General features: G+C 34.3%; 1 protein-coding gene across 1 annotated transcript in view; it reads right to left on the bottom strand.

The window, feature by feature from the left end:
- Positions 1–1360: 1360 nt before the first annotated feature.
- LOC101581951 (charged multivesicular body protein 1b-2) overlaps positions 1361–14874 on the bottom strand; it is a 47538-nt gene continuing 34024 nt past the window's right edge. Inside the window, exons 3-8 of the mRNA XM_004638808.2 lie at positions 8894–9040; positions 7735–7803; positions 7544–7651; positions 4035–4078; positions 2483–2555; positions 1361–2010 (exon numbers count right to left, since the gene is read on the bottom strand). Of these exons, the coding sequence (XP_004638865.2) occupies positions 1966–2010; positions 2483–2555; positions 4035–4078; positions 7544–7651; positions 7735–7803; positions 8894–9040 (486 nt within the window). The 3' untranslated portion in view covers positions 1361–1965. The remainder of the gene's footprint in view (positions 2011–2482; positions 2556–4034; positions 4079–7543; positions 7652–7734; positions 7804–8893; positions 9041–14874) is intronic.

The raw sequence follows: 14874 nt of genomic DNA on the forward strand, positions 1-14874 counted from the left end.
AAAGCAGTTCTCAGAGGGAAATTCATAGCTGTGAACTCACACATTAGGAAAACAGAACGGGAACAAATAAACACCCTAATGCTGAAAACAGACTATTTCATAGATATTTCAATCTGTTAATAATCTCTTCTATGCTTCCCAAGGCTGTTCCATTACCAACAAACTTACCATTTAAGTAGAAAGAACTAAGCATCAATTATAAACAAAATAAAAAGTTCCCAAATTAAAGTCATAATCACAAAGTCAGGTTCCAAGAAATTTAAAAAGTTTAAATCCAAACTTAGTAGAAGAGTAATTTCTCATTTCATTAACTACTGAATCATAATTTTCACTCATACATTGTAAGAAGTACTATATCTGAGTATAAAGGACCTTCTAAACAGATCTCTTCAATAGCACTTCAAGAAATACTGGAGCTTTTTCATGGATGAATCTTATTGCAAAGAAAGAAAAAGCATGCAAATTATTTAACCTATATTAGTAGTAAAACTTAGTCATTTTTCCACATTGAGAAAGCTGTACAAGAAAACTGCAGGCTTGTTATAAATATGAAGTTACCCTTTATATTTTGATTTTCTTATAAAATAGAAACCATGTGATATTTAAGCTTGTATTTCTAATATATTTCACTTAACATTATGATCTTAAGATGCATTTCAGGTGGATAAAAAATATTCGTATTCCTGGGGAGATGACAGACAGTACAGCTGGTCATCATTAACAAGGAATAAGCGTGCACAGGAAAACTGTTAAAAGTATGCTTCAGAATTTCATTTGAAAGTACGAAAAGTCAGATTATGTTTTTTATTCTTGTTTTATTAGTACCTGTTTGTAGAACACGATTATAGTCCTTGTGAGGAGCTAGCACATAAACAGAACACATACTCTTTTTTCATCACCCATCCTCCCTACCTCTTTGTCCCTTGTTATTTTGCAAAAGATCTATCTTCCTATTTTCTATTATCCTTTATATTTTTATTTTCTTATATAATAGAAACCATATGATATTTAAACTTGTATGTCTAATATATTTCACTTAACATTACGATCTTAATATGCAACCATTTTCCCACAAATGACTTGTTAGATTAATTATATTTAGCAAACTAAAAATTAGGAAATGAGTAAACCTTAATTTCTTTTTCTTTTTTTTGAGACAGGGTCTGACTATGCAGTGCAGGCCAGCCTTGAGCTCACTTTGCAGCCTAGGCTGGTCTCAATCTTGCAATGATCCTGCTGCCTCAGCATCCCAAAAGGCAAACCTTAATTTCTTGATTTAATATTACTAAATTTTCTAGTTAGATAGGAAAATTATCAATGAAAAATTTTTAAAGTTTAATAAATTCAAATAGTAATTAAATTAAGGGGTTAAAAATTTAATGGCAAAGTTTAAGAGTTGAAGAACACATTAAAGGTCAACTGTGCTTCTGTTTGGACACAAAACAAAACACAGAAAATAGTGTGACACTAAATAAGGTTCTCTGGCTATGTAAACAAATTAAACCATATTAAATAAACACATTTTCTCTGCTTTTACGTTTATGAAGTACTCGTCATTACAAAGATTAAATATGACTAAATTAAGAAAAGTTGAAAACCTTTATTCTATACTTCATTCTGTAAAAACTACTTTACCTAGAAGTACTTGATGCTACATGTTTGGTCTAATATTTGAGGACGATGTTTAATGTACAATAAAGTAATGCCAGTTTTGCCAAAGGTAACTACAAAAATATGCCCTTCACACTTTTACACATAATATACAGAACTGTAAAAACTTCCCATGTGGAAACTACCTGGAAAAAAAATGTTGGAAATTACAGCAAGACCAAGCATTGTATACAAATAGTCTAAGCATTTTGGCATATAGAGATTTTAGTGTAAATGGGGTTCAACTTATCCATATATACACACAAAGAAGAATATTTCAACAAGTGAAGAAAATAGAAGCACCAGTTCTTTCAATTATACTTGATCACGAAGACGAGCAAGTCTCTGTGACAGTTCATCCTAAAGAAAGCAAATTTTACAACATCAAATTGTGAAAAATGAAAATCATCAATGTTTCAAATATCTCACATTTAAATAAGATTTATAATCTCTAAGAATTCACATTAATAACATTATAAGCTCATTTTTTTACTTAAAGAGAAAAGTAAATAAATTAGAAGCAATACAGAATTTTACTAAACAAAACAATCAAAAGAAATAGAGAACTTAATAGAGCAGAAGATCTGAAGGAAATCTAAATCATTCTACAAATAAGTGTGCACATGGACAGGTAGTACTATTTATTGTAATAGCTAATCACATTCTGCTATTTTATCAAGATATAGTTAAAAAACCTTATATGAAAGAAAAATATAAATATGTATTTTCTTCTATATTAACATAAATGTATTTAACTTACATAAATATAACTTATATAAGTTATTTAAATACATATTAAGTGCATAAAATCAAAATAAAATCCAACATCTACCTGCTCAATTGAAGCAACACTTGTGCCAACAGAACCTGTCTGACCCTGTGGTAGTTCCATATTGAGATCAAGCCTAAAAATAATTTTAAAATAATTAGTATAAATGAGTATTAATACATGTATCCCAGAAGAATTGAAAACATCATACCACAATGATATATATATATGCACCCATGTTTATAGCAATACAATTTATAATATCTAAATCTTGCAAAGAATACAAATGCCCACCAACTGAAGAATAGATAAAAAAGTTGTGGTACTTTTATATAATTGCGTACTGCTCAGCCATAAGGAAGGAAAACTGAGACTTTTATAAGTAAATGGAGACAACTTGAGATCATACTCATAAGTGAAATAAATCTTGTTTCCCTGGTGTGAGAAACTGAAAGTGTATAATAGATACTGTAAAATGGGAAGAAATTTTGGTCAAAAGGCAAAAGGAAGTAGGATAGGTGAAAGAGGAAAGGACAGTAGTGAAATGGGAAAAAATGTAAGTCAGTTATACTATTAGTCTCTCTTAGTTCACTAAAGAGGAAGATATGTGTTGATATTGAATGGATAAATTTTTATGCCCATATCTTGTACCCTAAGCAACTACTTTAAAGATGACAACATATAATGTATTGACTACTACTTAAACTTCTATTATTTGTTATGAAAGTTTGTTTTACCTTTTCTCCATAAAATAATATATCATTAAAAAAGCAAGAAAGGGCCGGCCATATAGCTCAGTGGACTAAAATGCCTGCGTAGGAAGAGCACAGGGACTGGGGTTTGATCACTGGCGTGCCATGTGATTGAGACTGGGCGTGGTGGCATGCGCCTGTAATCCCAGCACTTGGGAGGCTAAAAAAGGAGGATCATTACAAGTCTGATCTATGTAGTGAGACTCTGCAGACCTTACACTAAATACAAAGAAAGCAATAAAAATTATTATAAATTTGATTACTGCATCTTTCATTTTACCAGATAGCACTGTCAAATCACTACCACAAAACATGAAGTTCTAAATCAAAGAAGCCATATCACACATATTATTTTGAATAGCAGTACAAAAGTGTTGATTATTTACTTTGAAAAAGAAAGGACCATCTGCAATGTTGCTGTCTTTTGAATCTCCTGGACATATTGCATATATTGGTCAGTTTGGAAGACACAAACTGGACTTATGAATCAATGGCTTGATGATAGCACTTTCTTGTGAGGTTGTTTTTATGAATTTTGTATATATTGCACATAGTAGATTGTGAGTAAATTCTTAAACACTTTGTCTCTTGATACTTTCCTGCATTTCATATTATCACACACTAAATTAGTCTATCTCTAGAGATTTTAATAAAATACTAAATGATGTGAATAAGTCACATTTTTGTAAGCATGACAATGAAATGGATGACTATTAAAAGGCCATTGAAACATTAATGCTTAAATCAGAAACCTAATTCTGACCATCTCTGGTAAAGATAAATATTTCCATCCACATTAAAGAATTGTAAAACATGGAGATATTATATCAAGACTATTCAAAAGTTCTAGAATAACTCCTTACCCAGCTTCATCCGCCATTTCTTGAAGCAGCATATCCACTTGGTTCTAGAATAAGAATACAAAAAAATTATATTCTAATAACATTTGCTTTTTGGGTAGTTTGGTTTCTGATTCAGCTTTAAAATGGGATATATAAATTTGAAAAAAAGTTTTTAGAAAATATTTATCTCACCACCAGACAAAGCTGAATTATTCTAGCATATTACTTTTTTTTCTGAGTTATATTAAGTTTTCAAGCCTTATACTATGAGACTATGTAAAAATATTAGCATTGAGACTCATATTATTTGAATGTCTGAGTAACACAGCTCTCTGAATAAGGGAATGACCCAATTCATAAGGCTGTTATTACATTGCTTTTAGTTAAACTACAATCGATTTAAAGTTTATGATAGAATATTGCGACAATTCTTTCTTCTATTTTTTTGTTTTTGTTTGTTTGTTTGTTTTTTGTGGTACTGGGGATTGAACTCAGGACCCTGCGCTTGCCAGGCAAGCACTTATTCTACTGCGTTATTTCTCTGGGCCCCTCTTTTTTATTTGGTGCACACCTGAAATTATAGATAATACATTTTAAAAACATCTAGAGATGAATAAAATATAACTACACATGGCTCTCCATAACCTATAAGTTCTGTATCACATATTCAACCAACCACAGATCAAAACTACTTGGAGAAAAATCGCATCGGTCAGGAACATGTACATACCTTTTTTCCCTGTTATTCCTTAATGAATGCAGTTTAATAACTATTTACATCTTTTACATAGTAGGGATTATAAGTAATTTAAAGATGATTTAAATTTCATTTGAGGATGTACATGCATTACATACAAAACACTACATTTTATCAAAATGATTTGAGCATCTTCAGGTTTTTACTATGCATTGGGAGTCCCAGAACTAATTCTCCATGGGCACTAAGGGAAAATTATACTGAGATGTTTATTAAGACATGGAAATTTTCAGGAAATAGAGTCTGATTAGTCAAAAAAATCAACTTAGTTGTTCAAGATATTTTAAAAATGAAAGAGGAACTTCTAAAATATGGTCATAAATCTGCCCATCAGATGTGATTTTAAGCAACTCACTAGCCTTTTTCTCAACCTAAGTTTTAATTCTCTATTGTTCACTTCAAAAACTTTTCCAAAATACAGAAAAACTTCTGAAAATAGACCATATAACCCTGTACATTATCATGTTTGTCATTTTTACTTGATATCTAAAAAGGTATTTTCAGGCTGGGGCTATAGCTCAGCAGAATAACCACCTGCCAGGTAAGTACAAGATCCCAAGTTTGATCCTTCGTACCACAAAAAGATAAATAAATTAAATTTATAAAAGACATTTTTTGTGCTGTGAAAATGTAAGTGGTACTATGCTGCATTATTCTGTAACTTGCTTTACTTTATTCAACTTTTAATATTTAATTTTATTGATATGTAGATGTCTATTTCATTCACTTTAGCTCCTTTTATATGTTGCATTGTAGAAATACTCAATTTTATTTATCCATTCTAATTCTAGACATTTAAAGTTTTTATTTTTATAATGCACAATGCGAACATATATGTGCTTTGGTGTGTATGTGTGTATATATATTATATATTTAAACACACACAGGGACTTCTTGGTGTATAAGTTTGGAAGTCCACTTAATTCAAGAATATTCAACAAATATTGTAAAGCAAGAAGTCTCACCTTCTGGGACTTTTCCCAAAAGAACTGAAAACATCATACCCCAATAATATATGTGCACCTATATTTATAGCAGCACAATTTTTTTTTCTGATTTTAGGGAACGGTCTATAGGGTGTTCAAGGTCTCACTACTAGGTCAGACTCATAGTGAATCTCCTATTTACAGCCTCCCAAGTGCTGGGATTACAGGCGTGCACCACTATGCCCAGTCTCAATCGCACTATCAGCACACGCCAGGGGCGAGGCCAGCATGGCAGGACTAGGGATCAAACTGCTGGCCCTTGTGCCTACTTGCAGGTGCTTTAATCCGCTGAGCTATTTGGCTGGCCGCACAATTTGTCATAGCCAAATCTTGGAAGTAACTAAAATGAGGAATGGATGAAAAAAATGTGCTATTTTTATACAGCGGAGTATTATTCAGCTATAAAGAAAGATAAACTAGAAAGCTTCATAAGTAAGTGGATACAACTAGAAGCTATACTCATAAGTGAAATAAGCCAGACCCACATATGTCAATATCGTACTGTCTCCTTAGTGTAAGAACCAAAATGAAGAAATAAAACTTGAAAGGTATAACAGATAGAGTAAAACAGAAGAAAGGGAACTTAACGATTAAACAGTGAAGAGAGAAAAGAGAAAAGATAAGAAAACAGGTAGGGGAAAAACATGCAAATATGTACAGGATGACTAAGGTGACTGTACTGAAAATCTCTATCAGTCTTTTGAAAATAGCAGGTAATGTGTAAAATTTTCACCTTGACTAACTCTGTATGCTGATAGCTGAGATCTAAGCAACTACATCGAGGACAGCAACTTGTAATATAAAAACCATACTTGAATACCTGACACCTTGGTCTTCTATTTTTTTGTTGTTGGTGGTGGCGGTGGTGCCGAGGACTGAACCAAGGGCTTCCAGCTTGCTAGGCAAGCATCGCACTGCTGAGCCAAACTCCTAGCCCCTTGGTCTTCTAAATGTGTACCATTTCTAATGTCATATCAATTATTACTATACCTTCTTTAAAACAACTTTTAAAAAAGTTAAAAGAAAAGGGACAAGAATAAAAATTTAAGGTTTCTTGAAAGCAAGTGGTAATATCTAAACACATGTTCAATCTTACTAACTATATCTGCTAATCTGAGCAACAGATTTGACAATAAAATATATAATATATCAACCACTATTAATCAGCTATTCTTGGTTTGAAAATCTGTAACATATATATTGTTGTATGTTGCCCTGTTTCTCTCTGTTTCTGATTTTTGTTCTTGTTTTGCTTTTACTCTTCAAAATAAAATTAAATTTTAAAAAAGAAGTTCTACTATCCAATTACATAATAGGGTAATTACACAAAGCAGCAATTTTCTGTATATTTCAAAAAGCCAGAAGAAATAATTTTGAAAGCTTTCACATAAAGAACTGATGTTTAAAGAGATATGTATGGTTAGTCTGATTTAAACACTCTACAATGTATATATGATCAAAACATATTACTATATTAATGTGTACAGGTTCAAAGTGTTTATTAAAATGCATTTTAATTAATAAACAAACACTATTTGCAATCAGATGGAACCATGCTCTAAAATCTAAATATGTGATTCAGTATAATTCTCAGAACTCCAAATCAGGTTAGGAAATATAGTCTTCAATGCCTCCTGAAGAATCTAAGGGCAGAGCAGTAAATTCCTAACTCCACTGTGGGACTCTATTTATCTAGCAATACAAAGAAGACTTAAATGCACAAAACCATTATATTTTGAAATCAAATGACTTTAAGAAGTTATTCTAAGGAGATAAGATCATCTTACTTGTGGAGTTGTTAGGGTTGTAGTGCTACTCATTGTATCTTCCATTTGCTGTGTTTGAACATCCAGAGTTTCAAATTGGTGTTCAAATTTGTCCATCAATGCAGAAATCTGTAAAATATGGGTCATAAGAAAAGTTTACACTTAAAAGATACATGGATATCAAGTAATTCCTCCCCTCTTTTTTTTTTTACCTTTTCAAGGTTCATACTCCTCAATGTAGCATCCATAGACTTCACTACACCTGCCATGGACTTTGTTACCTATTTGGGGTATAAAAAATTTATAATGCTATATTGTAAGTAACGCAAAAATCTTTGTACTTATTCAATACATTATCATTCAACTTACAAAATCAGTCTATCTTTTGCTTAACAACAAAAACATAATGCAATCTGGTTTAAATGACCTAATATTCTTATATATTGGACAGTTCACTTCATTAGAAGAAAAGTAATCTGACTTCACTTCAAAAATCCACTTCCAAAACTGTTTTCCACACTAAGCATTTTGACTACTGGATTCTTATCCTTGAACACATTTACAAGCACCCTACAACACCCTGCAATAGATTGAATTTCTATTTGACAACGTGTACTACTCTCATTAAACCTCGTTAATATGTTTGCAATACAAAATTACATTCTTCTGGGGAATAGGAACATTTATGTATCACACCTTGATCATATTAATCCCCTTCCCTTCCATCCTCCTCTCTCTTTCCAGATCTCATTTCCCATCTCCAAAATGTCTACCTCCCGTTTTACACCATATCTCCTTTATAATGATGTTTAAATTATTTCTAGTTTTTCAAAGAGAAACCATGTGATATTTAAGTTTCTATGTCTGATTTATTTCCTACATATAACTCTAATTTATCTTCTTTATCATCTGAGTAGTATTCCACTGTGTATATGTAACACACTTTCTTTATCCACTCATCTGTTGATGGCTATACAGGTGACTTCCATAACTTAGCTAATGTAAATGCTGCTATTCTAAAAATGGATAAGCATGTATCACTGTAATATGATGACTTTAACTCTTTTAGGACGATAACCAGAAGAAGTATAGCTGGCTCAAGCAGAATTTCTATTTTTAGTTTTTCGCAGACTCTCCATACTGATTCCCATAGTGATTGTAGTATGCATTCTCACCAAAATTATAAAAGAATTCCTTTTTCCCTGCAGCAGAATTTCTAATATTTACAGATATTAAACTTTACCTAGGGGGCCAGGGAGCAGGGAGATAGCTCAGTAGAATAAGCACTTGCCTGGCAAATGCAAGGGCCTGAGTCAATCCCCAGTTCTGTAAAAAAAACAAAACAAACAAAAAAAAACCCAACAACTTTACCTTGCCCATTGTTACTGCAGTTTGAACTCTGGCAGCCACAGCATCAACTCTAGCACTCATTCTCAAAAAATTTATTGCTTGGTTTTTCTGACGGATTGCATTTTCAGCATGTATTCTTGCCACTTCTGTATTTCCTTTCTGAATAGCCTGTTTTAAGCAGAACAAAATGAAATGGTATTGAAACAAGGAGTGAAAATAAATATTGGTGAAGAAAAAGACCAAAATATTTAGAAAATGAACTCAAATTAACCTATAATCTGTAAGATCTTTTACAAGTGTATTTTTAGGAAAGTATGTCCTAAACTGTTAGAAAATGTATACTTCTTTAATTTTTAATACATTAGAAAAATATGCTCATTAATAGTTTAAAATTAGGGGCCGGGGAGATGGCTCAGTAGAATAAGCGCTTGCCTGGCAAGCGCAAGGGCCTGAGTTTAATCCCCAGTTCCACCAAAAAATAAAAAATTTTAAAAAGTTTAAAATTAAAATATATAGAAAAATTAAGTTTAAAAAATACCCACAATTATGTCACTGAGCCAATTTAACTGTTAATATTTTAATGTATAGAATTCTAGGTACCTAAACATTTATTACAATATAAATCTATGATTATAAAAACACATATATAGAGTTTTTATACACATATATACTGTTTTGGTATCTCTTTTTCACATATTCAAAATAACGTCTTTTTTAGTCAGAAAATATATACCCACATCATCATTTTTAAGTGCTGCATGATATGGATAAACAATTAACCAAGTTTGTCACATATAGTACAAAAACTATTAATGATACATAATATTCTATGTGTTAAACAGATATGAATATTTTCTTTAATTACCACATGTGTATATAGAAAAGATATAACTGGCACAAATACATGTTTTTTCTGGTATAATACATTAGAACAGGCTAAAATAAAAAGTGAATTTAATAAAAATTTTAAATAAATAATTATGAGGGTCCTCTAATACAACAAAACAGAGAAGTGGTTCAGAAGTGATTAAAATTTAAGAAAAATAGGAATGAAATTCCTGGATATTTCATTCCAATTCTTCAATAACATAAAAATCAATTTGATAACTTTACTACTAGGCAACTTTAGAAACTTTCTAAGTATTCTCATAATGTACATTTCCTGATGCAGCAGTATATACAACTTTAATTGGCGTATTCAGAACAGTTAATACATCTCTAGTTATGTACAAGTATTCCTGTTTTCCTACATAATCTTTTAAACACTGGATATTCTACAACAGTGTAAGAGGTTAAAAATTGGTATCTCACTTGCATTTCTTTGATTAAAACTGAACATTTTATTCATTTAACAGTCACTGCTATTGCTTCTACGATACACTTATCTTCTCTACTTTTGTACTTTTTCAAACCAATTTTCAAGAATTGGATATTTAAATGACATGTCTTTGCTACACTGTTGATTGATCTTTAATTTTGTATGTGAATACTTTTATAATCAGATACTTCCTTTGTTTTTTTACTATTCTTAATGCATCTTTCTACAGCAGAAGGTTGTTTCTTATAATATTTTAATGGCTTCTCCTTTTAAATTTTTTTCTTTTTTCGGTTTTATGAGACAAGGTCTTACTGTGTAGCCCAGGGAGGCCTTGAACTACTCAGAGTGAGCCTCCTGACTTAGCCTCCATAGTAGTGGAATCACAGGATGTGCCAAGACACCTGGCCTGTTACATTTAAATATTTATTAAATTTGGTGTTTCTCTGGCTGAAAGTTATCATGTATATACTTATGGTTTTCCCACAAAATGTTTCATTTATTGAAGCATTTCCTCCTCCATTATATTTATTAGCTTTTAATTCTTATTGTTCACTTTAGACAGTTCTAAAATTAGTATTACAAAATAATGAATACATCTGCATAAAATATTAAAATAGAACAGGATATACAATAAAAACAGGGCTTCTCCAATCCCAGTCACTGTGCTTCAGATTCTAGATTTAACTGTCTTAACATACAGGGATTTATTAAAATATTTACTAAGCTTCTGTTGGCAGACAGTAGTCTTAGTAGCTGGTATTTAGTAGTGAACTCAAAACAGAAAAAGTTTTGTGATCTTATGCAGCATACATTCTAGTTACAGAGGCAAAAATAAATATGATAATTACAGTAGTATGTTAAATAAGAGTGCCAGAGAGAAAAGAGTAGCAAATGGTGAGTTCAGACTGCAGTTGTAGGGCTGGGCAAATAGCTCAGCAGATTAAAGCACCTGCAAGCAGGCGCAGGCGTCAAAGGTTCAATCCCCAGGCCTGCCGTTCTGGCTCCGGCACATCAGATAACAGGTAAGAGGAGACTTCTAGCTCTGTGCACACCAAGAGAGAAATAGGCTTAAGAGACGCTAAAGAGAGAAATAGGCTTAAGAGTCGCTAAAGAGAGAAACAAGCTTAAGAGAAGCTAAAGTGTGAAATAGGCTTAAGAGAAGGTAAAGAGAAAAATAGGCTTAAGAAAAGCCAAAGAGAGGGCTGGCCAGCTAGCGCAGCAGATTAAAGGGCCTGTTTAGGCAGAGCACAGTGATCTGTGCCACGCTGGCCCTGCCCCCGGGGAATGTTGAGACTGTGAGTGCGCCTATAATCCCAGCGCTTAGGAGGTTAAAAAACAGGAGCATAACTATGAGTCCAATCTATGTAGTGAGACCCTGTACACCCTGTAGACCCTGTACTAAATTCAAAAAAGAAAAGAAAAGCCAAAGAGAAAAATAGGCCAGAGAAGTCAAAGAGAAATAGACTTAAGAGGAACGAAATACAGAAAGATGTAATGATTTTATTAAGTGTTATGCATACGGCAAGTAAGTTCTCAAGAATATCAAATGTTTATACAAATCCTCATTCTATTATGGATTGTCATATTTAGTTTTTATTTGTGGACATGGATCAGAGTGTCTTGATATTCATGTGCCTGCTGAGATGACCAGAGGGGATTCTGTTTGGATCACTATTCTAAAACCAAGATCTCAACAGAAAAGAAATAATAAGGCAACAGTCCCACTGATGGAACTTCAATACTCTAGCTTTGCTCAGTCAGATAAAGAAGAAATGGTGGAGGGCAAAAAGGATTGTTCCCCACTAGAAGAGTGCTTTGCTGAAGCTTTAGTTTCACAGCTGCCCAATGTAAAACAGACAACATTAACGTTGTCACAAGTGGCAGCTTCCTCTTCAGCTCAGAGAAACTTTGCTATGCACAGGTCAAAACTTCCACCTCTCATGGTGTATAGTCATCCTCTCTTTCTCTCTTGCAACTGGTGTTAAAAGAAGCCAGACAGGCAAAGGAGCCCTTGGATGGATTTCAACATATGTACCCTGCTGCAGAACTCCAAATCCCTAATAATCTGAGACAGGTCACACATCTTCAAAAAGACATATCTTTTAAAACCCTTAAAGAATTAAAACAAGCCACCAATACCTATGGAGCCACAGCCACTTTTACCTACATTTAATAGAACTTACAGGACAAGTTATAACCCCAAGAGAACAGAAAGGATTTGAGAAGAAGAAGGTCTCCTACAGAGTCCCCCAAACACAGCTCATCTAACCTCAACTGTCACTTACAACTATAAAACAGAAAAGGGGAAGATGTGGGGAGCAGCTGAAGCTGGAGACTGATCACATGGGAGACTAAAAGAAGGCCAGTCTCAAGGACACAGTGCCTGAGGCAAGTCACATGAATAAACTACTCTAGTTTCAAGAAGAGAAGACAGCAACCTGAGAGAAGCCTGTGGATAAGCTGGTAAGCAGCGATGTTTCACATGGTATTCAACTTCCCAAGTATATAAATAAACATGCTGCAGCCACTGGAACACTGTCCTCTTCTTCCTCTTCCTTACTTATTTACTTCCCACCAGGAAAGAGGACTCCACACGGCCTCAATTTTTTCTGTAATCCCTACACTTGTCCTTTTTTTTTGTCCATCATCTCCCTGTCCTCACCCTGAAACATTGAGAACTGTGTGGAACACAGCAGTCAGTTATCTGAGTCTGGAGCAGGAAGAAGAAATAAGGCCTAAAAGGCCTGATTTTCCCATTGTTCCTCTCATTCACACTTCAACTTGCTATAAGCAGGGCTTCACCTCTACTCCACTGAAATTGGTCTATTATCATCACTCTTCCTACTGACCATATTTAATAGTCTTGAATATTCTTCTTATATATTTTGTATGCCAACCAATTTTTTTTGAGTCTCTTCTCCCTAAAACTATTTCTTTTTGATCTTTGCTGATTCTTCCTGCTCCTTTCCCCTCCATCAATCCCACTAAATGCTGATGTTTCCCAGAAAAATTTCTTCAATCTGTGTGGGCCTCACTCTATTCGCCTCCCTGGTTAATCCTGTAAACTATACACTCATGTATGTGTTATCTCCACACCAAACCTATTGCCTGAGCTTTTGTACAGAATTTCCTGTGAGATCACTTCATCAGAACAGGAACCTTTCACTTACTATATCAAAAGCTCAACATTCTTGCTCACCAACCTGAGCACCTTTTCATATTCCCAAATTTAGAGGAAAACTACTGAGATATTCATTCCATTCACCAGTCCAAACAGAAATTACAGTTATTTTTAACGACTTCCTCTTTAAATTTTCCACATTCAGCGATCAAATCTACATTCTATTATCTCAATGACTTTTAAATACATAATTTTTGAGACCCAGTCCTAGCCCAGGTCCGGTGAGTGTGAAGAGAGCTTCCTGCTACCCTGCGGCGGTGGGACCAGTCCCATCCCAGGCGCAGTGTAGGCCGGACCCTCTCCCAGCCCCTTGGGCCGCCCCCCACCACTCCACAGTACCTCCCCACCCCGCCCGCCTAGTAGTAATTTCTGCCGCGTCCAGGAACCCCCAGAGCCAGTCCTACTCAGGTCCGGTGAGTGTGTGGCAGAGCTTCCTCTTCCCCCTACTTCACCTTGACCCCTCCTGGCACAGCTCAGGCCTGGCATACACGCCTGGGGTATAATCCTGCAGCTTCAATCCCTGCAGAGAGTGTAGAGGATAGATCCAACCAGCTAGTCCAGGAGCAGAACATCTCGCCACAGGGGCACAACAGGTTCACCCTCAAGGACAGCAGCGGGAAGGAGCTGAGCAGAGCAGCCAAACACAAACCAGACGCAGCTGGATAAATCCAAACTTTGTAAAGCTGCACCTGAACTTCAGTACGTGTGAAGGTTATAACTACAGCAAAGATCTACAACAAAGGTCAGAAGAGAGTGCTCCACAAAAAGACGAGAAGGAACAAAATGCAACCTCAGAACCCAAGCCCACCCGTAACAAGTGCAGAGGTCACTAACACAGAACAAATTGGAAATCACACAGCTGAAAACAATGAATCAACGTCTTCTCAAATAAAGAAACAGCTGCAGAAAGATGTAGAAGACCTCAGATTGGAAATGAAAAAAGAAATCCCTGAATTAATAAGGTCTACACTAAAGAAGCAAATGCAGAAACATATGGAAGAAACCCAGTGCCCACCCAGAACAAGTGCGGAGGATACTAGCCCGACTCAAATGCATGAATTAACAGTGTTGATAGTAAATAAGCAACAGCAGAAAGACATAGAGGAAATCAGAGCGCAATTCTTTTCTGAAATAAAAAAAGAACTCTCAGAACTCATAGCAGATGGAGTAAAGAAGCAACTACAGAAACATACGCAGGAAACTCAATCTGAAAAAAACATTGCAGTAAAACAATTTCTAATTGCTTCTAAAGAAGAAATTGATAAAAAAATACACAAGATTAGAAAAATGATGGATTCCCTGAATGAGCAATATAGGAAAGAAACAGAATGCATGAAGCAGAGTCAAAGAGATATAGAGGAAATTAAAATCTCAATCAGAAGCTTGCTAAACCGTTTAAGTGAATGTGAAGACAAGACTTTCAGATCTTGAAGATGCTGGTGTAGCTAGTGAAAAGGTAAGAAAGGATCTCTTAAAAACAACGAGGATGCAGGAAAGAATAAT

The sequence above is a fragment of the Octodon degus genome, unplaced genomic scaffold (assembly GCF_000260255.1).
Source record: "Octodon degus isolate 3935 unplaced genomic scaffold, OctDeg1.0 scaffold00103, whole genome shotgun sequence".
In the NCBI taxonomy this organism is placed as follows: domain Eukaryota; kingdom Metazoa; phylum Chordata; class Mammalia; order Rodentia; family Octodontidae; genus Octodon; species Octodon degus.